This window comes from Danio aesculapii, chromosome 21, assembly GCF_903798145.1.
Source record: "Danio aesculapii chromosome 21, fDanAes4.1, whole genome shotgun sequence".
Taxonomy (NCBI): Eukaryota; Metazoa; Chordata; class Actinopteri; order Cypriniformes; family Danionidae; genus Danio; species Danio aesculapii.
Window position 1 is genome coordinate 9,211,594 of NC_079455.1, and position 25,011 is coordinate 9,236,604.

Consider the following 25,011-nt stretch of genomic DNA (forward strand, 5'->3'; position numbering starts at 1 on the left):
TAGGAGTGGAAAGAACTGAAGACTCTACGGTCTACGGAAGTTATGCAAGCATCTTAATCTTACACAAACGTCAAATGCAAAGCAAGCAGCTTTTTGTTGAGCAGCACAACATATGATCCTGACTAGAGCAAGAGCAAAATATTTGCTAGGAACTAGCAAATATTTCTTTTTATTCCTCACAATAAACTCTCAAATGTGAGCTTTCATGTAGAATTTGGTTTTGAAATGTAAAAAATGTGAACACCACACCTTTAAGAACAATTCATCCACACAGACAAGTGAAAGTCTAAACAGACATTTAATACAAACTCAAGACGGTGTCAATATCATTTGATACACTTCTTTTAGACAACAAAGACTTTAAATAGACAACTGTGTGCATTTTAATTGTATAAAAAGTCATATAAATGAAGAAGCATTGAATAGCAGTGTTGCTAAAAGCATTGTTCTCCCCACTACTTTTTGTATTTTCTCTTTCTTGAGAGTCTTAGGCTGTTCCTGGCGGAATCAGTAAGGCATTGTGTTTTCTCTGAAGGAGGAGTGAAGGTGCTGCTGGGAGAAGAAACCATTGCTTCACTGACACTTTCAGACGTCCACATCACCACAATATCAGCAGAGTTGCTGGGGAATCAGTCAGGAAAGGAATTAGGAAATCCAAGACATTTGCACATTCGAAACGTTTAGCGAACAATATTGGAATTGTACCAGTTGCTCTTTGTAGAAACATCAGACGGGCCAGGCTCATCACTGGCAGAAACTGAAATGTAAGAAAAATCCTTAATGGCATAACTCAAAATATTTATTGGCCTGAAACACACCAGAAATGAGTAATATTACACACCAGTGCTTCTCTGTTCTGTCCGCTCCAGAGCAGAAAGCAGGCCGTTTTCCTGCAAAAGCAAAACGGTATTGACATGCCACAGAATGTAAATCTTCTCACCCAAAGGATAGTTCATGCAAAAATAAAACTGTACACACTACTTACTCAAAATCAAGTGGTTTCCTTCATAAGTTTCTATTTTATAATTGAAAACAAAAAAATGAAGATATTTTGAAGAATGTTGGAAACCAGTAACCATTGACTTCCTTAGTAGATAAAACAAATACTGTGAATAGCCATGTTTTCATCCACCTGTTTTATTAACATTTTGTAATATACAAATAAACTCTATAAAAAAAAATAAAATAAAAAAAACTTACAGTGCATCTGTAAAGTATTCATAACGCTTCACTTTTTCCACATTTTTTATGTTACAGCCTTATTCCAAAATGGATTTAATTAATGTATTTCTCAAAATTCTACACACAATACCCCACAATGACAATGACAAATTTATTAAAAATAAAAACCTGAAAAATCACATGTACATAAGTATTCACAGCCTTTGCTCAATACTTTGTTGATGCACCTTTGGCAGCAATTACAGCCTCAAGTCCTTTTGAATATGATGCAACAAGCTTGGCACACCTGTCTTTGAAAATTGCTGCCCATTCCTCTTTGCAGTACCTCTCAAGCTCTATCAGGTTGGATGGGAAGCGAGGATGAACAGCCATTTTCAGATCTCTCCAGAGATGTTCAATAGGATTTAGGTCTGGGTTCTGGCTGGGCCATTCAAGGACATTCAGTTGTTGTGAAGCCACTCCATTGATATTTTTGGCGGTGTGCTTTAGGTCATTGTCCTGCTGGAAGATGAACCATCGGCCCAGTTTGAGGTCAAGAGCACTCTGAAGCAGGTTTTCCCTCAGGATGTCTCTGTACATTGCTGCATTCATCTTTCCCTTTATCCTGACTAGTCTTCCAGTTCCTGCTGCTGAAAAACATCCCCACAACATGATGCTGCCACCACCATGCTTTACTGTAGGGATGGTATTAGCCTGGTGATGAGCGGTGCCTGGTTTTCTCCAAACGTAACACCTGGCATTCACTCCAAAGAGTTCAATTTTAGTCTCATCAGAGCAGAGAATTTTGTTTCTTATGGTCTGAGAGTCCTTCAGATGCCTTTTGGCAAATTCCAGGCGGAGAGTGGCTTCCGTCTGGCCACTCTACCCTACAAGCCTGATTGGTGGATTGCAGCAAAGATGGTTTTCCTTCTGTAAGGTTTTCCTTTCTCCACAGAAGAACGCTGGAGTTCAGACAGAGTGACCATCGGGTTATTAATCACCTCCCTGACTTAGGCCCTTCTCCCCCGATCACTCAGCTTAGATGGCTGGCCAGCTCTTCTTTGTCCTCATGCTTGGTTTGTGCTTTGACATGCACTGTCAACCCTGGGACCTTATATAGATAGGTGTATGCCTTTTCAAATCATGTCCAATCAACTGAATTTACCACAGGTGAACTCCAATTAAGCTGCTGAAACATCTCAAGAACAGAATGTACCTGAGCTCAATTTAGAGCTTCACGGCAAAGGCTGTGAATACTTATGTACATGTGATTTTTCAGCTTTTTTATTTTTAATAAATCTGCAGCAATATAAAAAAATCCTTTTTCACATTGTCCTTATGGGGTATTGTGTGTAGAATTTTGAGGAAATAAATGAATTGAATCCATTTTGGAATAAGGCTGAAACATAAAAAAAATGTGGAAAAAGTGAAGCGCGATGAATACTTTCCGGACGTTTGTGACAGTGAAGGGAGAGCAAATGATGACAGAATTGTGATATTTTGGGTGAACTATGCCTTTTAACACTTCGTAATAACATCAGAAAAGAGTATTATGTGTACTGTGTGTGTGCATGTGTTGGCACACAATGGTCACCTGATTAGCTCTTGAGCCTCTCTCTAAGCACAAAGGGACATGTTGTATATACTCCTTTAGTGGAAACAAACCCTGACACATGGAGCACTTCTCAATCTGTGCTGATCTGCAAAGAAGAAGATGATCAATAGGTGACTCCTTAAGTTTTTATGGCTTATATGTAGGTGTTTCTACACAGATCTGTTAGAATTTTCACAGAATGTTTGCTGAAGTTACTTCTCAGATTGATGAGTGTCCTCCATCAACTGTCTTCTGTTCCTCGTCCGCCGGACAACTACAATCACATCAAATCAAACAAAAGTAAAATATATTATGAATGAAGACACGCATATGTATCTCTGCTAAAATCTTAAAAGAAGTGTATTCTCTAATAACCTCATTCCAGCAATACTATGAAATATTTAAACCTAAAACAACTTCCATTCGGGATTAAAAAGTTTACTCCAGTTTTCTGTGTCCCATGATCCTTCAGAAATCATTACAATATGCTGTTCTATTATGTTCATCTAAAAAAAGAAGGAAAACAAAAAAACGTTTAAAAATTCATAAAAAGAAAATTCGTAATAACAACACTTAAAAGCATGATACATTTAAGTATTTAATATATATGTGGTAGATCAGGGGTGCCCAAACTCAGTCCTGGAGTGCCGGTGTCCTGCATATTTTAGTTCCAACTCTAATTAAATACATTTGAACCAGCTAATCAAGTTCTTACTAGGGCTGTTTCTCAATTTGCATTCTTCCGCGGTCTTGCGTCCTCGTGTTCTCCATCAGACAACTCTGCTCAATAACAGGCTAATGGCCGCCGATGCGCTGTCTCTCCGAAATTATGAATATTTAAAATAGGCACTATGATTAAAAGTAAACTGCATAGTTCCAATCAAAGCAACTACATTCTCGACTAAAAAAAGCCTCAAAAGTACATGATGTTGTCCAACAGCAGCAATGTGTCAAACTGTAGTGTCTCTGCTTGTCACTGTATGTGGGCAGAGTAAAACATCAAGTGTGAAGGGTAAAGAGGCTGTACGATTACAGTTATTTGTAGAATTTGGCACAGCTATCGACCAATCAGATTCAAAAACCAGACAGAACTGTTATATGTGTGTATATAAATACACACACACACACACACACACACACACACACACACACACACACACACACATAGACTTTTCTAACAATAGATATATTAACGACCAGCCAAGTATATTTGGTCACTTTTGGCGACACCACAAATTTTCGCCAAAATGCTTCTGACCGTAGTTTCTGAATCTCCTAAAATGTCCGGGATTCTGGTTTTACTTTCGCTTTCTAAAGTTGCCGTTATTTGTATGCGTTTTTGCAGCCGTGAGAGAAACTTTAAATGATTAATCATTTAATAAACGACTCAGATAAACTTTACTATATACTCGGAGAGAAAAAATGACATCTTTAATGGCAGCTAAATATTTGTTAGAAATGGCTAATCAAATAATTTGCCTTATTTTAATAATCTACACTTTTTATTCTAGTAATTATTATAATATTAACAATATTGTTTATTTTTCTATTCATTTTTTCTGATATTTATTTCTCATTTGCTGTATATTTTAATTTAATGATGTTAATATATTACATACTTTATACATATCTAAAATGCTTTGGCGATACTGTAAATGTCAAGCCATCAAAGCAACTTTAGAGAGAGAGAGAGCAGTCTTTACCTGTCAGTGGGTGTACATGGCTCCTAAATGGCACAAAAGTAAGAGAAATAGTGGATTTATTTTATTTCAGCAGCCTTTTTGTTAAATAACTTTAAAACATTGAAAAGAAAAGGTATGTAACATTGTAATAATATATAAAAATATAGTTGAAATTAGCATTATTATTTTTTGTTTGTCGCATGTAGTTGACCATTTATGTGCTGTGGTTAAAAGGTGTTTCAATCCGGCTACCACCACAAGTATATTTCAAACCTGTAGGAAGCACTGATATATATATGCAGTCAAACCGAATAATAAAAGTAAATATTTTAATGGTACCTTTGAATTCTATTGTACCGCAAAAATATGAATTCTACTACTGCTACTACTAATAATAATATTAATAGTTTCTTGAGCAGATCATCCTATTATAATGATTTCTGAAGGACCACACGTCAGTAGACTGATGAAGTTATGCTTCAAAATCAGATTTAAATGTATAAATTCAATTTTAAACTACAATAAATGAAAAGCATGTTCAATTGCAATAATAATTCACACTTATGACTGTATTTTGATGAAATAAAAACAGCCGTAGTAAGCAGAAGAGTAATTTTAAAAACATTACAGTTGTTACAGATCCCAAGGTTTTGATCAGTAATAAAAAAATACAACAAAATAAAATAAAAAAGTCTAAAATAAATTAATAAATTATTAATTTCTTCCAAATCTTTTTTTTAATTATTTCTCTCCCAGGAAACCCTGAAGTCCTTTAACACTTATAAGACTAAAGGTTTCCTTGCTGTAATACACCTAAAACATGGATTGCTGTAAAACCCATGGTGGGGAAAGTGCTAACAACAATACGAAATAACTAGATATGGTCATTATACCATCAGTAAAATGTAAAGGTGGTGTAAAACATTTTTCCAGTGCTGTACCTTGTGACTGCTGGTCCTGCTGGTCCGCTTCTCCATCACAGTAAGCTGCGTGCATCTCGATGCTGCTGATGGGGAAGAGTTTGGAGCACATGGGACACTCCATCTGCTCACTGAGAGGAGCAGCCGGCTCTGCAGGATCAGCATCCTGCTCCATCATCATCATCATCTCCTCGTCTGCTGCCGGAGCGTCTCCTCCATCCTCCACCTCCATCACCTCGCTGTCAGCACGAGACTGGGCCTGCCAACCACAATCAAATTAGATTCTGGTTTCTATTATATTTCTTTCTAGAAGTAGGTCATTGAAATGAACACAACAATTAATTTTGTAGAATTTTCCCTGAAAATATTCTAACAAAGGTTTATTATAATGTTTATGCACATAGAAGTTATTGTGTTTCACATTGACAAACCAATTAAAGACTTGATATATGATACTGAAAAAATCTGTGTTGTTATTATGACAATGAATGAAACTTTTAAAATGTATTCAAACATGAATATTTATTTCACAATGTTTCTTTACACAATTGTTTGCTGAATATTATTTGATGATTCTTATTTTTTTTTATTTTACAAATTACATAAAACAAAATGTTTAGATAAAAAAATACTTATAAACCATAGTGTATATATGTATATATATATATATATATATATATATATATATATATATATATATATATATATATATATACAGGGGTTGGACAATGAAACTGAAACGCCTGGTTTTAGACCACAATAATTGTAGGGCCTCTTTTTTTAGCCAATACAGCATCAATTCATCTCTGGAACGACAAATACAAGTCCTGCACAGTGGCCAGAAGGATTTTGCATCATTCTTCTTGCAGAAAAGTGGCCAGGGGTCCGTTCTTCATACCTCGCTTAAATGATCTAAGATGATTTGGCAGATCCTGGATCTTTTAATCTTGATAACTGATCTCTGGCTAATTTGGTTCTTCAAACCAGTTTGTGAATCAGATTAAAATGACAGGATGAACTGATCTGAGATCTCTGCGTGTGTTGTGAAGGACTGATCTTTCGATACTTGAAATCATGATCAGCAATACAACGATTGGCTGACGACACAGCAGTGTAATGACATCATCTGATTAATATTCAATTATTCATGTGATCAAAATGACAAAATTCGCAGTAAACCGTTTGTTATACATGATACGCAATAACCTTCCACATTTGTTGTGAGCTGCAGGCTTTACAATTTCATATGTCAAGAGTATTTTGCTAATTATCTAGTTTTCTATTTTGAACGAATTAATCTGTGTAATAACTGGCTAATTAAAAGCATTTTGATATTGGTGAAGGTGTCTGAATCTTTCACAAAGCATCATATCACCGGCACATTATCTGTCTAGACATGTCAATGACTGCCTAAATTATTATTCCTTTATAAAAACACACACACACAAAAAAACTGTTGATGATTGTGCATGTTGTCTAATAAAGCTGGTTATCATCAATAACCAAATCCAGCTAATTGAGTAATCCACGTACAAAGAACGGACCCCAGGTCACTATGTGATGCTGGTGGAGGAAAACATTTACACACTCGCTCCTCCAAACCCTCCAAAGTGGCTCTGGTGACTGTGCAGGCCATGGGATAAGTTCAACTTCACTTTATGTTCATCAAACCAGTCTGTCATCAGTCTTACTGTGTGTATTGGTGCATTATCATCCTTATACATGCCATTGCCATCAGGATACAATGTTTGAATATTGGGTGCACATACTCTTTCAGGTCTAGAACAAGTATTGGTCCTAGGGAAGGCCATGAAATTGCAGCTCAAATCATCCCTGACCCACCCCCTTGCTTCACTCTGAACATGCAACAGTCTGGGTGGTACACTTCTTTGAGGCTTCTCCACACCGTAACTCTCCCAGATAAGGGAAAAAACAATGAAGGTGGACTCAACAGAGAACAATACATATTTAACATTGTCCACAGCCCAAGATTTACACTGCTGGCCCCATTAAAACTGACGTTTGGCATTGGCACAAGTGACTAAAGATTTGGCTATAGCAGCCCGGCCATGTAAATTGACCCTGTGGAGCTCCTGACGAACAGTTTTGGAGGAAACAGGAGAGTTGAGGTGCACATTTAATCCTGAGTTGGGCAGTTTTACATTTTTTGGATACAGTCCAGGTTAGCACCCAAACATCCCTTTGAGACAGCTTCCTCTTACTTACACAGTTAATCCTGTTGGATGTGGTTTGTCCTTCTTGCTGGTATTACCCTGGATACAGGGGCTCTTGATACATCACAGAAATGCTATCTTGGTTACAGATGTACCAGCAAGACAAGCACCAACAATTTGTCCAATTTTTAAACTATAATGTTGTGCCCATCGTAATATTTTAAGCAAAACTGTGCTATTATTTTACTAATTAAACGTTCACACTCTGCTCTTACTGGTGGAATGTGCAATCAATGATGACTGGCCACCAGGCTGCTCACATTTAGCCATGAAACCTTCAACACTAAATTTGCCTGTTTTAATTTATACCACATATACTACAATATATATAGTACAGTTTATACTACAATATAGATAGGCCCGCACACATGTACGCATGCATAGTCAAGCCCGAAATTTTTCATGGCCCTGGCAGCTTTTATTGAATTATATAAATTTTTGTTTAAATGTAAAAAAAAAAAAAAAAAAAAAAAAAAAAAAAACAGATTTTTTTCCCCACAATGGCTTCTCTAGAACATTGTCCTATTATCTTTTGGGAGAAGAACTTGCTGGTTTTTTTTTTTGGTGCTGGTTTGTATTTTTAAAACTCATTTAAATCTTATTTGCAACCTTTCACCCTCCCTCGGGAAGCCAGTACGGAAAGCCATTTTTACAGCTGATAAAAACATGTTTACAGCCTGGTACAAACAATGGCTTTGGTGCATATAGTCATAATTAACCTTTATGACAACTGTGAGGGGGTGAATTTTAATTTATAACTCATCCGTTTTGTTTTTATAAAGTTATATTAAGTCTGCAAAAATTAAGGGCGTGGCCACTTGAGTGACAGCTAAGTCTTGCTGCTCGCTGTCTCGTCACTCGCCACTGAACTCAGCATATACATCGTATTTTTTGTTTTGTTTAATGTTTCTTTACAGAGTCAGTTGCCTTTTGGAATTATTTCCTGCAATTATCAGATACTATAGCATGCTGTTTGCACTTAAACCGTTTAAGCTGCCTCCATTTCCCAGGTGAGTGTAGTTATATACTTATATACCATGTCTATAAATGTATTTGTTTTACTTAAGATAATTTATCATTTATAATTTTGTTTAGACCTGTAAAGCACTTCAGAATCTGACAGAACCATATCTGAAAGTTGAAACGTTGAAATCTGAAACATTGCAATACAGTGTTATGGTTGATTTTCATAAATAGCCTTGCATTTACTAACACAGACTATATCTGAAGTGTTTGGTAGTAATTTGTGTTTTCCTCCTGTAGAAAAACATCATAAGAGCAATGTTTAGTGGCTCAATGTATTAAAAGTCTAAACACTTTATTGATATAGTATACAACCAAGAACATGTGGTCAGAACACAAACGAGTCACAGGCAATGAAGTATTAAACGCTTCTCCCAAAGAAAAGCCTGTCTAAGCAAAATGCCAGCATGTGTCTGTAGCTCTGCTCACGCTCCGCCTCGTTGCCCTTGTTTGGTATCCTGTGGTCGGTGAGATGACGCACAAACAAAATGGTAACGGTTGGCCACTCTTACGTGTAGCTTCTTTTGCAATGTTCAGAAACCTATGGGTGACGTCACCGATACCATGTCCATATCTTTTACAGTCTATGCTCTGGTGCAGCGTTGCAGTATGGTTTTGTTGTCAGTACTGGTGAATTTAGACAACATGTGCTTTACTGAGAACACTTCAGTGAGGAATTACTATGGACTGGTCAAACGTTATGTAATAAAGATTTATGACTTGTACAATACCATGTAAAAAAGCATTATTATTTCATTATTTTTTATATTATTATATTATTTTTCATTATTTCATGTGGGTCAAAATTATGAATGAAAATCATTAGAATATTAAGTAAAGGTCATGCTTCATGAAGATATTTTGTAAATACATCAAAACAGACAACTTTAAAGTTGGTTTTCCCAGTCTTTTTGATTTTATAGGAACCCTCAGATTTCAAAAACTGTATGATAGTTATATAGATCCGCTGTACCTGTGCAGGACTTGTCATCATCAGCTCTGGTGTGCTGCTTTCACTCATCTGTGTCTCTAGATTAAGACAAGTAAACCAATTTTACTTTTATACCACAGGAAAATGCATCATAAACTGTTTAACAACTGGTCACACACCTGGACAAACTGTCGGATCCTCTTCACAAGCCTCCAGATTGGGAGTCTCGTCTACATGCTGCTCAGCTGGATACTGTGATCCAGTTTCATCTGAAGTGTCCCATAGAGCACTGTTCCTGTCGATGAAATGTAGAAAAAGAGACTTAAAACAATTTTGCGCTTTTTTTAACATTTAATTTTTTTAGCCTTTCTAAACCATTTTAAGGGATGTAAACAAACAAAATGGTCCCAGAATATTTCCTGTTTTACATTTTTAATATCTATAGCTTCTGAGAATCCGAAAAGAGACACATATTGATAAATAATGTTATGATAGCTGTTTTAACATTTAGTTGTGATTGAATTGCCTCATCACAGTTATGCAATTGTTTGATAACAAGCAGGTAATGTTCATGGGCCAATCACATGACTACATTGAACTGGTCTCTAGAGCTTGATCAGCATTTTCACTATGGACAACTGGAGCTGGAATATTCTGGCAGATATTTATTATTTACTGCATAATTGAAAAAAAACAAATAAATACACGGTTCCCCACTTAAAGCCAAACATTTAATTCCTAGACTTATAGGATGAATTTAAATGACTTCTAATGACTGAAAAAACAGGTCATTATTGTGCTTATATCTTATATTAATAATATACCATTAATATAATATGTTAAAATAATAAAATAATTAAAATCAATAGTATATCATTGTATGTATCTTGAATATCATTTTGCATGACTTTAAATATCAGAAAGAGCTTTACTGGCAGGTGTGATCACACATACGAGGAATTTGTTTTCATGACAGAGCTTCTACAGGGCAACAGAATTACAGAGACAGGACAAAAAACAGATAATAAATATATTTGAAAAAATAGAAGTAGGTAGTGAATGCAAATATACAAATTGACAAGTGTATGTAGAGCTATATTTCTATATACAACGTTATATGTGCAGCTGTTATGTGCAAATTGGCATGTAAAGTGTGTTGTTAAATAAGTGTATATGTGTATAAAAGTGTATAGCAAGTAATGATGTTGGTTTCACAATTATTATTATCACGTGTTCATGAGATGGATTGCCTGAGGGAAGAAACTGTTTCTGTGTCAGGCTGTTCTGGTGCGCAGTGCTCTGTAGCGTCGACCAGAAGGTAATAGTTCAAAGAGGCAGTGTGCTGGGTGTGAGGGGTCCAGAGTGATTTTGGCACCCCTTTTGCTCGCTCTGGATAAGTATAGTTCTTGGGGAGTAGGAAGGGTTGAACCAGTGATTCGCTCAGCAGTCAAACTATTCGACGTAGTCTTTGGAGATCGTATTTAGTAGCTGAGCTAAACCAGACAGTTATTGATGTGACTGATTCAATGATGGAGGTGTAGAACTGTTTCAGCAGCTCCTTTGGGAGGTTTAATAGTGAGTATGAAAAAAAACAATGGATCATTTACCTCAGAATTTACATTTAGCTTTTCTGTCATCTAACACCCAGTCTTTGAAGCGGCCATTTTGAAGCCAAAGCTCTTAAAATGTATGTTACCCAAACATGTTAGCCTTAGGTAACAGAGTCTGGTGAATGTTTGTGACTGCAATTGACTGCCAATTGTTAAATGTGAAAAAAACTAAATAGAGCTACAAAATAGTCTAACAATAACAATAGTCATGAGAAAGCATAATATGGTATGGAAAAAAATGACATTTTGATAAATGGGAACTTAAATTTAATGCGACAAACAATTTTCAATGTCTGGAATAGACCTTCTGAAATGCCATAATATTCCAGAAATCTTTGTAAACCCTTTATATATATATATAACAGTTCTGTCTGGTTCTTGAATCTGACTGGCTGGTAGCCGTGTGATATTCTGCAATAACAGCACTGGCCCAGCCTCGTCACCCTTCACCCTTGTGATACATATATATTTATATATATATATTTATATATATATATATATATATATTTATATATATATATATATATATATATATATATATATATATATATATATATATATATATATATATATATATATATATATATATATATATATATATATATATATATATATATGTATATTTATATATATATATATATATATATATATTTATATATATATATTTATATATATATATATTTATATATATATATTTATATATATATATTTATATATATATATATTAATATATATATATATATATATATATATATATATATATATATATATATATATATATATATATATATATATATATATATATATATAGTTACCAGGGGGGAAAACATGAGACATGAGAAAATTGATATTTCTCTGATTGTATTAGGTCTGGTTTTGAGTAAAACGTTCATATTTGTTTTACTCTATAAAAGTGTGATAGCGTTTCTTCCAAATTTCAAATGCAGATAATGTATTGACAGAATGGTCAGAATAGCAAAAGTATTCATTAGTTGTATTTGAAAACCAGGGCTGCTTCATCAAATATTCATCTTTAGTTAAAACATTGACACTGTGTAATATATTACATTTTACTTTTTTTTTTTTTTTGAAGGAAGGAATTCCCGTCTTTTTATAGTTTAGTGAACAAAATACTATTATACCTGATATGTTTATCCGCAGCTCTAGTTTCAGGCTCTTCTTGGCTGAAGAAAGGGGTTTTGTCCTGTTGAGAAAGCAAACAAGATTCTTAAGAACATTCCTAACATTTTATTCCTGTCAATACTGCAGTGTCACCTTGTGGTTAATAATGGAATTACACCAAAACACACAAAAAAATAGAAACTGAGCAATGAATTCAAAATAAAAAGATGTACAACATGTACAATTCACAATTCGAAGAGAAAAAAAAGTTAAACTGCTATGGAAGCACCAACCATTAAACTCCTGCTAAACATAATAAATTAGAATTTTCCCTCACTTGGCAACAAATCCTTCAAAATGATTACATAATTTAATCGATCACTTGGAAATTCTTAGTTTCTCTGGATTTAAAATTAATAAAAGGTTGTATTTAGTGCATTTTTTATGCATTTACTCTAAATGACAAATACATAAGCTCTAATATTGTTATATTTACTTTTGAAACAAAACCATAGTGGCATTCCCAATACATTTATTTTAAACATATTTAAGGTAAAACTGAAACGTGTGGAGGGTGGGAAATACTCAAATGTTTAGATGTTTTGTGCACTCAGAATCAATTGCATTATAAAACCCACCATTGAAGAACAATTCAGGTGCTAAAAAGTGTGAAATCAGGGCTTCTGCAGGTTTCTTCAAGTCAAATTCAAGACTTTTAAAAACCCTTTAAGACTATTAAGAAGGACATTTTAGACTTATACACGGCTGAACACATATTTCTAATGGCCCAGTTAATTCTGTAATAGGGTCTGTATTAACGGAAGATCATGTAAAGGGATGTGTTGCTTTAGTTTTTTCCCTGATTAGGGCATTCAATTTTGAGAATCTCTAAGAGCTGTTTTTGTGTATCTTTGCACTAAAAAAAAGTTTTCGTCCAGGCCATGGTACACTGGAACAGCTCTATACCCTCACCAGGGATCTCGTCCCTGCATGAACAGAGTAGGAGTTTTGTTCACATTGCCGGCAATATGTCAGACTTGTTCCCAGTGCATGGTGGACTCCGGCAGGGCTGCCCTTTGTCACCAATTCTGTTCCGAATTTTAAGGACAAAGTGCAGTCTTGGGCTGGAGGGGTCCAGCTCGGGGACCACAAGATTTCATCTCTGTTAATCACAGATGATGTTGTTCTGTTGGCTTCATTGAACATGGACCTTCAGCATGCACTGAATGCACTACGACACTATATTTTAGGAATTCAAGACTTTTTAAGGCCTACATTTTTACTTTTTGAAATTTAGGACTTTTAAGACCCTGCGGACACTCTGAAAACATTCTAGAAAATATGGTCATTTCATATCCACAGACCCAAACAATTTTCCAGAATGAGATCACAATAACACCAAGACCAGTATACCAACCACTTGCTCATCTTTAGTCTCTGGAGAAGATAAAACAACATAGGTTTCGCTCTGTCCGCCGTCAGCATTATTAAGTGTCCCAACTGCAGACTTGTCCCTGGCTTCCTCCTTTTCTTCTTCTTCTACTATTGTGTTATTTTCTTTCTCAGCCTCTACTTCATTCTCCTCCTCTTCCTCAGACAGCCGGGTAGCTCTGTGGCGTTTCCATCTCCTCGCACCAAATGACCTTTCTGGTGATTCAGGACAAACCTGAAACAAAACAATGTAATGTTTAACAATCTGCTACATTACAAAAAGTACTGCTAAGTACATTGGGTTTTGGCAAATGATGTCATTTACCAGTTAAGATTTTACATTTAAGATTACCTTCACATTTATATTTACAGATATAAACAAATATCTTTAAATACAATATAAATAAACTATTATATCTATCTATGCTTTTAATTTATTATTTTTATGCACAATCAATCATTCTAAACAAAAACTAGTCAAGTCATCTGAGGAAATAGTTTTTTTACAGAATAAAAAATTGTGCAGCACTAATACAGTAGCTGAAATTAAAATAACTTTCACATATTAAAGCTGCTTTGTTTTATTTCCATGCTCCCTGAATGCATCTACATTAAAAGAACACATTTTAGAAGCACCCTAGAGTTAAAACAGTTGAGTTTTACCATTTCTGACCCCATTCAAATGATCTCAGAGTCTAGCAGAGGAGTACTTTTGGCTTATTTTAGCATAATCATTGAATCGAATTAGACCATTAGCATCTTGCTCAAAAATGACCAGAGTACAGGTGCGTGTACTCTCATTCCATCTTCATAATCAATGTACTTTGCTGCCATACCATGTCTGCAGCAGGCACAATATTACACAGTGCCTGGAAAAAAACCAGAATAATTTTCAGTCAGCAAAGTTCCTCGATTACAGTGCCAGAATGAGAGAACAGTTCCTAGCTATACCAGACAAGAAAACAGCAACTTTTCATTTTACCAGTGGTTTTAGTACACGATGTAACTACAAAAGAGTTCAGCTTTTAAAAGGGAAAATGATCTAAACCAGGGGTGTCCAAACTCGGTCCTGGAGGGCCGGTGTCCTGGAGAGTTTAGATCCAACCCTAATCAAACACACCTGAACCAGCTAATTAAGCTCTTACTAGATATACTAGAAGCTTCCTTGAAGCAAGTTGGAGCTAAACTCAGCAGGACAACGGCCCTCCAGGACTGAGTTTGGACACCCCTGATCTAAACACTTAAGTAATTTTTGAGATTCTAATGGTCTAATCTAATTCAATGATCTATGCCAAGCTAAGCTAAAAGTACCCAGAGACCAGCTGAACGGTGTCAAATATATGGGAGTTGTAAAATGAGCCTATTTGCAAAAAAGTGGATTGTTCCTTTAATGTGCCATTGTGCCTGACTGAATGAATGTTGCAGTGATTTACCGGTTTTCCCCAGTCTGCTTTGCGCAGCAGCTCTCGCTGGGCCTCCTTCAGGCTCTTCTCATACACCTCCATCTGACACATGATCACACGTGTGTACTCCTCTGGGTTTTGGCCCATGGGGCAGAAAGGCACTCCCCAGTAGTATGCGACTGTGCGTTCTCCATTTTCCTCTGAAGAATGTGAAGCTTTACAGTATGAGGGTTTGAATTCAGCGCCTCTGGATGCTCTCGAGTCCTGCTCCAGGACAGACCGGGACACCTCCGTGTCCTGTGTGGAAGGATTGTTGGTGGATGAAGACACGTGGGACTGCGTTGGAGAAATCTCAATATTGAGGGGTCGGATTATCATCTCTTTGTGAAGGACAGGACTCGGTGAGAGGATCTGGAAATAATGATAATTTTCAAATTAAGATGCAAAAATGTGGTTAAGCCTTGATGTTTACATGTTTTAAGAGAAGTCACCTTTTAATTCTATACAATACAATGTAGATTGTAGAAAAGCTGTTTTACATGGATGTACATGAAAAAGATACACTATATTTTCCAATAAATCTAAAGGGCCTTAACGACTGCCTTACTAATAACACTTTTTTGGGAGACATGACAACGCATAACTATTGGAAGATTTATTATTTTTGCGTGAACAACAGCTTTAATAATTACTAATCAATAACCAACATGGAACTAATCAGCTGAAAAAAAAAAATCAGTATAGGTCTCAATGGCAGCTTCTTTGTTCATGAAGAGGAAGGGGTAGAGCTTTTGAGCATTGATGTTGAATTATTTTATTTATTTTATAAATATTAGCAAAATTCTCCTACGAGAGTGATTATAGCGCCTCCCGATAGTGAATGCGGTTATACTCATGGCAGGTATTATTTGTTAGTTTGGTCATTTATTTCACTAATTTGGAAACCGTCAAACATCATCAGGGAAACGTTTTGAATTTTCGCTTGGTAAAAAAACATTAGTGTTCCATTTGGGACAACTCTACATACATATACTATGCTGGTAAGTGTAAGTGCATAAGTGTGTAGTGTGCCATTTGGGGGGCAGCTCTTGTAACATACAGTCACCATACTAAAGTGTTACCATATTTTGAGAAAATGATACAATTTTTGTGTTTTTAAAAACACAACTTTAGTCACTTTAACATAAGATGTAGTCTGATACTGTTCAGATCTTAGGAAAAGTCCATCAAGATATGAAACCTTGGAAACTACAGATGAGAAACACATGGGATCTTTAATCCATTACAAATTATTACTGTAGTTAATCACTCATGTTACAGATCATCATAGTGTAGGTTATTATGCATGCATGGCGATACATTAAGAGAACTTAATGATTGATACAATACCCTACGCTGCAATGCGGGATTCGCCGGCCATTTGCTATTGAAGGAGCAGCAGAGACTATGGGACTTTGTCAGACTTTGACAGGGACTTTGTCAGTAACTTTTACAGTTCAAATGGACCAGTTTCCTCTTTTTCCTCATTATATTAACTTATTATGTTATAAGTTGTAATGGCCCCACGTGGCTTGTAATCATGTATCTATTACAGATGAGTGCTTGTACTGTATCTCTCAGATTAATGGGGCTGTTCACATATCGGGTCCAAAACCACGTTAAAAATGTGACGGATGCTTCTTACTTTACCAATTTAAATGTGTTTCTGAACTAGTGATGCTCTGCTGTTTGTTGCTATGGCCACCATCAGCTGTTCACACATGCGGTGCGGTCAATTTTCAAAATAGTTCAACTTTTGCCACTGTGTGGATTAATACTTAATGTGTGTTATTATTACTTGTAGTTAGGTTTAAGAACAGAGTAATATGCTGGTGTTTAACTGCATTGCTTTATTGCATTCCTGCATTGGGCTCTCACATACTTTCTGCTACTTCATACTGTAGCCGTGGTGTCAACCAATCACAACAGACTGGGTCATCAGTCCAATCAGCGCAGCTTAGCATCGCGTTAAGGAGAGGTTTGGGAAAAAATTAATTGCTGAACGATTCATATGGGAGTCGCTGGGATAATTAGGTAAAAATAAATGCATATTATAAGACAATGAAAGTGTTTTTTGACCTTGCACACATATTAGCATGTTGTTGGAGACCCCAAAACCAAAATATGACCTTTTTTAATGCAAAATAGGGGCTCTTAAAAATATGTATTTATAAGCGTTTCATGGTCAGACACAATTTTAAGGTAGGACATTTTAAATGATTCACAAAAACATTTGCTTTAGAAAATAAATAACTTTTAACAAACTACTAGAATGAGTTGCTCAACACTAAACCTACAGTTGCTAAAGCTAGGATGTCATGGTCCACATTTTCACCTGCAACATCTTTGGTCCCGAAGTCACGAATGAAAATGACACAGACGCACATAACAGTTTACTAAGCAATGATGCTATAAACTGGAGCAAGCTGGGCTGATAGCCCTGTCAGATTTTTTAATAGCCCTGGTTTAGCCCCCCAAAAGTTTGGCAAAATGTCCTGTTTTTCCTAGAAAAGTCCCACATTTGAGCTCTATTATATGTATCCCATTATAAAAAAAAACAAAGGTGTTGCCAAGCTCATCATAGAACAAAATTACCGTTCATTCACATTTGTGTGACGTGCCGTGCCATAGTAAGTTTATGAATGTCAATTAGTTTCTTAGCATCACATACAGGGGTAGGACAATGAACCTGAAACACTGGCTAATTTAGTGTTGGAGGTTGCATTGCTAAATTTGAGCAGCCTGGTGGCCAGTCGTCATTGACTTGATTACTGATGTCCATCTAAACATAATTTTTTGCCTTAATCTAATTAAGACAATAAAAAGATTAAGGTGTTTACATGAGGAGCTTTTTGAACGTTCCTTTCATGATCCTGTTTTTCATGTGTTTAGTTTAGTTTGTTTTGTTTTTTACATTTTTTTGTAATTGTTGAACATTTACAGTGAAATGCATAACAAATCCTACAATAAGATATTCACATTTTAGCATAACATCTGTAAACAAAGTAACAAAAAGAAAAAAAGAAAGAAGAAAAACAAAACAAATAAAGAACAAGAGAGGGTATTCATAACCTTTACCATTGACAAGAGGAGTTTACAAGAGTGTTGTTTTAATGGAAGTTCATACCGCATGCTGAATGGAAGAAAAAAAACCTCAGAATTTAACGATGCAGGTGTCTGTGATCTGCACTGATTCGGTAAATGCAAAGAATAGTGTCAAACAGTCGTGTGTGTGTGGACCATCCTGTCACAAAACGTGGTGAAAAGTCCTACATGAGAGTAATAGTTCGATGTAAGGTGTTTACATGTCTGTACTGCACTTCAATAATGCGACTAAATTCAGCATAATCCACATGTCTGGAAGGTTTGTGAAGGTTTAATTAGCAGAGTAACAGCACAGTTTTGCTTAAAATATTGCAATGCGCACAACATTATGGGTGACATATCAGTACAAAAGAGGACAAATTGTTGGTGTGTGTCTTGCTGGCGCATCTGTGACCAAGAGAGCAAATCGTTGTGATATATCAAGAGCCACAGTATTCAGGTTTATTTCAGCATACCACCAAAAAGACGAACCACATCCAACAGGAGTAACTGTGGACGCAAAAGGAAGCTGTCTGAAACCACAGCTGCCCAACTCACTGCAGAACTAAATGTGCACCTCAACTCACTTGTTTCTACCAAAACACAATTTGTCGGGAGCTCCACAGGGTCATTATACATGGCTAGGCTGCTATAGCCAAACCTTTGGTCACTCGTGCCAATGCCAAATGTTGGAGAGTTGCAGTGCAGCGAAGCCCCAAAGAAGCGTATCACCCAGACTGTTGCATGCCAAGAGTGAAGCATGGGTGTGGATCAGTGATGGTATAGGCTCCAATACGCGTGGCATTTCCTGGGCCCAATACTTGTGCTAGATGGACGCATCACTGCCAAGGACTACCAAATCATTCTGAAAAACCATGTGCACCTAATAGTTCAAACATTGTATCCTGAAGATGGTGCTGTACATCAGGATGATAATCACCAATACACACAGCAAGACTGGTGACAGAGCGCTTTGATGAACATGAAAGTGAAGTTGAACATCATGGCCTGCACAGTCCCCAGATATATATATATTACTGAGAAACTTTGAGGTGTTTTGGAGGAGTGAATCAGGAAATGTTTTCCTCCAGCAGCATCACATAGTGACCTGGCCTCTATTCTGCAAGATAAATGGCTCAAAATCCCTCTGGCCACTGTGCAGGACTTGTATCTGTCATTCCCAAAATGAATTGATGCTGTATTGGCAGCAAAAAAATGTAAACTATACTAATTAATGATTGTGGTCTAAAACCATGCTTTTCCGTTTCATTGTCCGACCCCTGTATTTGTCTAACTGAAAGACATACAGAAGGCAATTCAGAGAAACTGAAAATTTAAAAGTATTTTACAATTTTTTTTCAATAGCTGTAAAATTTTACTTTTATTTTGAACACATTTTCAGAATATATACATAATCTTGATCTAATTAAAATGTATAGAAACACTGGTTATGGCAATAACCAAAAAACTGATCATGACGATATACTTGCTCATGTTACTGTCTCTCCAACATTAATCAGGGTAGCACCATGTTTATTTTTTATAGAATGAAAATTAACCTGAGAGGATTTAAAATTACAGTAGCACTTGAGGGTATTATGGCTTGACAACTTATCAAAATGTTTTTTTGGGAGAAAAAAAAAATATACAAAAATACTCTATATATTCATTCATTCATTCATTCATTCATTTTCTTTTTGGCTTAGTCCCTTTATTAATCTGGGGTCGCCACAGCGGAATGAACTGTCAATTTATTCAGCATGTTTTACGCAGCGGATGCCCTTCCAGCTGCAACCCATCACAGGGAAACATCCATACACACACACATACACTATGGACAATTTAGCTTACCCAATTCACCTATACCTCATGTCTATGGACTTGTGGGGGTAACTGAGGCACCCAGAGGAATTTAGCTACCCACTGCGTCACCCCACAAAAATACTAAATAACATATATAATCGTTTAAAAAACTGCTTACCTCTTCACTGCCATCATCTTCATCATCATCTGGTAAAAGCAAGACCATGTGACTAGTAAATCCCTCCCAAGACTGTGTCTTTAAAGCAGACTCTGCAGTTTAAAACAAGATGACATTGTAAAGACTAATCTGCACATTCTGTTGAAATTCACTTTACTGCGCTACCATTCCATTCAAAAGTGTCTGGTCTGTAAGATTTCATGTCTCTAACACTTTTGTTTTGTTGGATTTGTCAAAAAGTTTAAAAGAACAGCATTTATTTGAAACAGAAACCTTTTGTAACATTATTAATTTTTTATTTCATTTGTAAATGTAATCTGTTTTAAAGTGCATTCATGTCTTTAAAAATACAAAATAAATAAACAATGAGCCCAAACCTTTGACTTTAACTTTTTTTAAAGGCTGCACAATTATTCTGGATAAATATGTATGGAACCATCGCACAGAGAACCCGATATCTTGACAGGCCCTGTCGGCAGGAACCAAACTTGCTCTGTGTGGTATCGAATACTGCAAAACACTGCTCAGTCTTGCAGCAAATGTTGGTTAACCACACATGTAACTTGTAAAAATAACTGATTTTATATCACCAGAAATCTACATCCAATTGTCTTGATTTAATCAATCTTATTTCTCAACTAAGAGCAGGTACTGAACAGATTGTTTTGTTACAAACTGGCAAAACTTACCACACTATTTTAATACATTTTTAAAGATCACACTGGTTTGTAGTGCAATTTTTCATTATATCCCTATCAGAAACTGATTACTTTCTACATAAATATAAAAACCACTGCCTCAATGTCTTCATCTCGGGGGCTTTTTTTCAGTTTATTCATGACAACTTGCTTTTGTATAATGTTATTTTGTATTATTAATTACATGCATATTTATTTTTGTTTTATTAAAATCAAGCTTAGATTTGTCCACCTGTCAGGTTTTGGACCATATGGGGCATAACGTGTATTTGGATATAACTAATCAAATAATTGACCACTCTTTATAATTATTGTTCCTTTATTCGTTTGCTGGAAATCAGAACTGAATTTAGAAATAGTTTTGAAACAAATCTTTGGGCTTAACAAACAAAATTAATTATGTAGACTAATGGATGTCTTCAGTGGAGTGCGTACAACACGTGTCCTTATACATGAAAGAGAGAAAGAGAAAGTAAAGGCCAATTGGATGAGGGTAATTATTCTCTTGCTGCAGATGCTGTTTAACTGTCTACTCGCTATTGAATCGTTCAGTTTTTCCACTGCAAAGTCCAACATCAAAATAGCAAATGCGCCATGGTGCGACGCAACTGACTTTTAAAGGGAATGGGAGATGAAACTCTGACATAACTCATTGAGAGAATAAAATCAACCCTGTTAGACCATGCACTGTGGTGCAGAGTATTTTTCCGTCCTTAAAATAGCAAAAGTGGATTCGGACATGCCCTTAATACTTTTGCGCCATGAGCTTTAGACTTTGCGCCTAGATCGTTAAAATAGAGCCCCAAGCATTTGAAGGATTCGGATTTATACCTTCCAATCAATCTCAGCATGGATCATTTATTCTTTTTGCATCATCCTGTTTCTCATTATCTTTATTAAATATGATTATTTGATTGCTTAAATGAGTATTTAACTTTGAAATGATTTTAACTAATGAATAAGTTAACACACTGCTCTATGTAAGAATTCAGTGCATTTGCCTATCTCTGTGTATGATTTTCAGGAGCCACCAAAGTAGGTCAGAAGTCACGGAGACCTCGAGTGGAACTGAGGGCTAAGGACTGGAAGCAACTGTCTCAATTGTTATTTCTAGAAGTTAATACTATCTAAAATGTCTAAAGAGATTTAGCTATTTTTAAGGTTAATTCTTTTAAAGTGATTCTACTTTTTATTCAAAATATAGTTTGTGTAGTAAGGATATTATAACTGCCTGAATGTAGATGATACCGGTTTTTAACCAGTGTTGATAAAAACGGCTGAGAGACCCTCAGCCTTGGATAAGAGACAGATTATACTTTAAGTGTGTGTGTTCTATTTGATTGTGGATCCGTTTTACAGGTCTGGAGTCAGCTCTAAACAGTCTAGTGGATGTCTGACGTTTATATGCTTAAGATATTGTTCAGAATTGTACGCATGCACTCCATATGGAAATTTTCCTAGTCTATCTGTGTTTTAACCAATCATTTTAGAACACCTATATGTGTGACGCAGTTAATGACCTTATGTGAGAGTATAATTGTCACTGATTTGTGATGGTAAGCAGAGCGGCCTAGGAACTCATTGCGAGTGTTGAAGCTAGCTTCTGCTGATGAAACTGCAAACTATCTTCAGTAAACTTCGTTTATTTATTTGAAACTCTGACTCCAGCTCTTCTTCATCTGATAGACTGGTCATTCTTTGGGTTAAACTGTAAACCATCCCTACACGTTTCATTTGACAAAGCAATAAATCACTTTCATTACATGAAGACGTGAAGCATGCAAAGTCATTTGTGTTTTGTAAGCTAAACACTGTAAACTCTTGCTTCTTTCCTACATAAAACAAATTCTAAATTTGTGAATTAGCGGTTTATGGTTTTGATCTCTGCTCTGACAGCTTTGGATGTGGAATGGTTTAACAAACTGACCTTTATTGAGATTTTTAGTAGTTTAAAACAATATATAAATAATATATACATTTTATTGAAAAAGGATTAACTTATTAAATTAAGATAAAGTAACAAAAGCATTTGTTGTAATAACATTTTGTCTTATCTTTTTTCTTTTGTATATTTCTTCTTTTACAGTATACACTTAAAAAGTCAATTAAAGTCACTTTGTAACACTGCAGAGTTAAATATTCATTTATAATTTTTTCAGAGCAGAGATCAAGGTCCCATAATGCAATTTATTTAAAGTGCAACAAAATTAAAAAAGAAAAACACCCATAAATCTTGTTCTAACAAGAAACTGTTAATTAATGGATTCTTTTTAAAGTGTATGGCTATTTACAGAGTAAATAGTGCAAACAACGTCAGCAATGGCACAGCAGAGCAAGATGTGTAAGAAATACCATACCAGTGACAGATTCTTTCTCTCTCAGAGTGGTCTGATCCTCCACTGGCTTTTGGTCAAGGGTTCTCTGTTAAAATGATCACACAATAATAGTTAGAAATGTCAGTAAGGGGCTCAAACTGGCCTCTGGAGATCTACTATGCACCAATATGCTTTATGAAAATATACAGTTGTGGTGTGGAAAACGTGACATATGCCTTTCCATTACTGTTTAATGAATAGAAAGTATAAAAGAACATGAAATTGAAATATTTCTAACTTATCAGAAGTAAAGAAAAAATATTTATTTCAAACACAAAAAAGGTAGCTGGTAAGGATGCACAATGATATCTGAAAGTCTGATAAATTGGCTGTGAATGGCATGAAATGTAGACATTAGCATTGGGCTCATATGAAAAAATTATGCTGATATACCTTTCCAGGTCAGGGTATATGCAGGAATCCTAAAGGTAATTTTAATTCCTTTTTAAGACTTTTTAAAGACCTTCTCAGAATATTTAAAGAGCTCATCGCCACTTAAAGTTCTAATCAGTATTAAACCTTTACCTTAATAAACAGTTGTAGTTAAAGAAATCAATGAAAAACAACCATGCAACAGAACTCAGATTAGCTCGGAAGAAACAAAGCTTGAAATAATACATTACGTGGTTGTTTTCAGCGACAGGCTTTAGTCACTGTTTAAACTAGTCTTTCTCCAACCAGAAGTACGCAAACTTACATTTCCCAATTTTGCTTTCTGTTTCTCTATATGGTTTCGCTACATGTGGAGAGCGTCACATCACCTTCCCGGGTTTGTCGCAAATTACATGACATGACCCAGACAAAGGAGCTTGGCCGGACGTGCCCTGGCCCGAACCAATCGCGTGGATCGAGCACGCCGTTATTAATATATTCAATTCACCTTTATTTGTATAGCGCTTTTACAATGTAGATTGTGTCAAAGCAGCTTCACATAAAAGATCATAGTAAATTGAAACAGTGTAGTTCATTTTTCAAAGTTTACGTTCAGTTCAGTGTGGTTTAATAATCACTACTGAGGGTTCAAACACTGAAGAGCAAATCCATTGATCCACAGCTCCACAGATCCCGAACCATGCAAGCTAGTGGCGTCAGCAGCGAGGAAAAAACTTCACCAATTGGCAAAGGTGAAGAAAGGAGGATTAAAATAGGAGGAAGATAAATATATTTATGCTGCTTTGGAGTCAAACACTTTGGACAACGCTTGAACAAAATTTAAGACCTCGTAAAAACGTGATTAAGACTTTTTAATAACTTTTAAGGGCCTTAAATTTTTTTAATACTTAATAAGTACGTAGCCTACAACACCGTTTCCTTACCCACGAAAGAGAGAACGAGAAAGTGAAAGCAGAGATTGATTGGAGGCTCATTCTTTATCCTTGCGCTGCAGATGGTCTGTTAAAACCTTTTTTTCCGCTAGTGAAGCGTTCAGTTTTTACACTTACAAAATCCACCATGTAAATAGCAAATGCGCCATGGTGTGACGCAACTGACTCTTAAAGGGAATGGGAGTTGAAACTCTGATAGGTTTATTCTCAAAACCCACTCATAACTCATTAAGAGAATAAGCACAACCCTGTTGGACCATGCACCGCAGCGCAGAGCCTATTTTTTCCATCCTTAAAATAGCAAAAGTGGATTCGGACACGCCCTTAATGCTTTTGTGCCCTGCGCTTTAGACTTTGTGCCTAGATCGTTAAAATACAGCCCTTTGATTTTGTTAAGG

At 35.8% G+C, this 25,011-nt stretch overlaps 1 protein-coding gene and 1 non-coding gene across 2 annotated transcripts in view; both read right to left on the minus strand.

The window, feature by feature from the left end:
* Positions 1-279: 279 nt before the first annotated feature.
* The window catches only part of uimc1 (ubiquitin interaction motif containing 1), a 37,310-nt gene continuing 12,578 nt past the window's right edge, over positions 280-25,011 (minus strand). The window contains exons 6-18 of the mRNA XM_056446459.1: positions 23,271-23,334; positions 20,216-20,307; positions 15,142-15,522; positions 13,695-13,943; positions 12,298-12,359; positions 9,725-9,840; positions 9,588-9,643; positions 5,379-5,616; positions 2,972-3,029; positions 2,756-2,861; positions 842-890; positions 706-757; positions 280-621 (exon numbers count right to left, since the gene is read on the minus strand). Coding sequence (XP_056302434.1) covers positions 456-621; positions 706-757; positions 842-890; positions 2,756-2,861; positions 2,972-3,029; positions 5,379-5,616; positions 9,588-9,643; positions 9,725-9,840; positions 12,298-12,359; positions 13,695-13,943; positions 15,142-15,522; positions 20,216-20,307; positions 23,271-23,334 — 1,689 coding nt within the window. The 3' untranslated portion in view covers positions 280-455. The remainder of the gene's footprint in view (positions 622-705; positions 758-841; positions 891-2,755; positions 2,862-2,971; positions 3,030-5,378; positions 5,617-9,587; positions 9,644-9,724; positions 9,841-12,297; positions 12,360-13,694; positions 13,944-15,141; positions 15,523-20,215; positions 20,308-23,270; positions 23,335-25,011) is intronic.
* On the minus strand, positions 20,640-20,769 carry LOC130215318 (small Cajal body-specific RNA 14). The gene has a single exon (XR_008835702.1). It is a non-coding gene; the product is annotated as a small Cajal body-specific RNA 14 (non-coding RNA).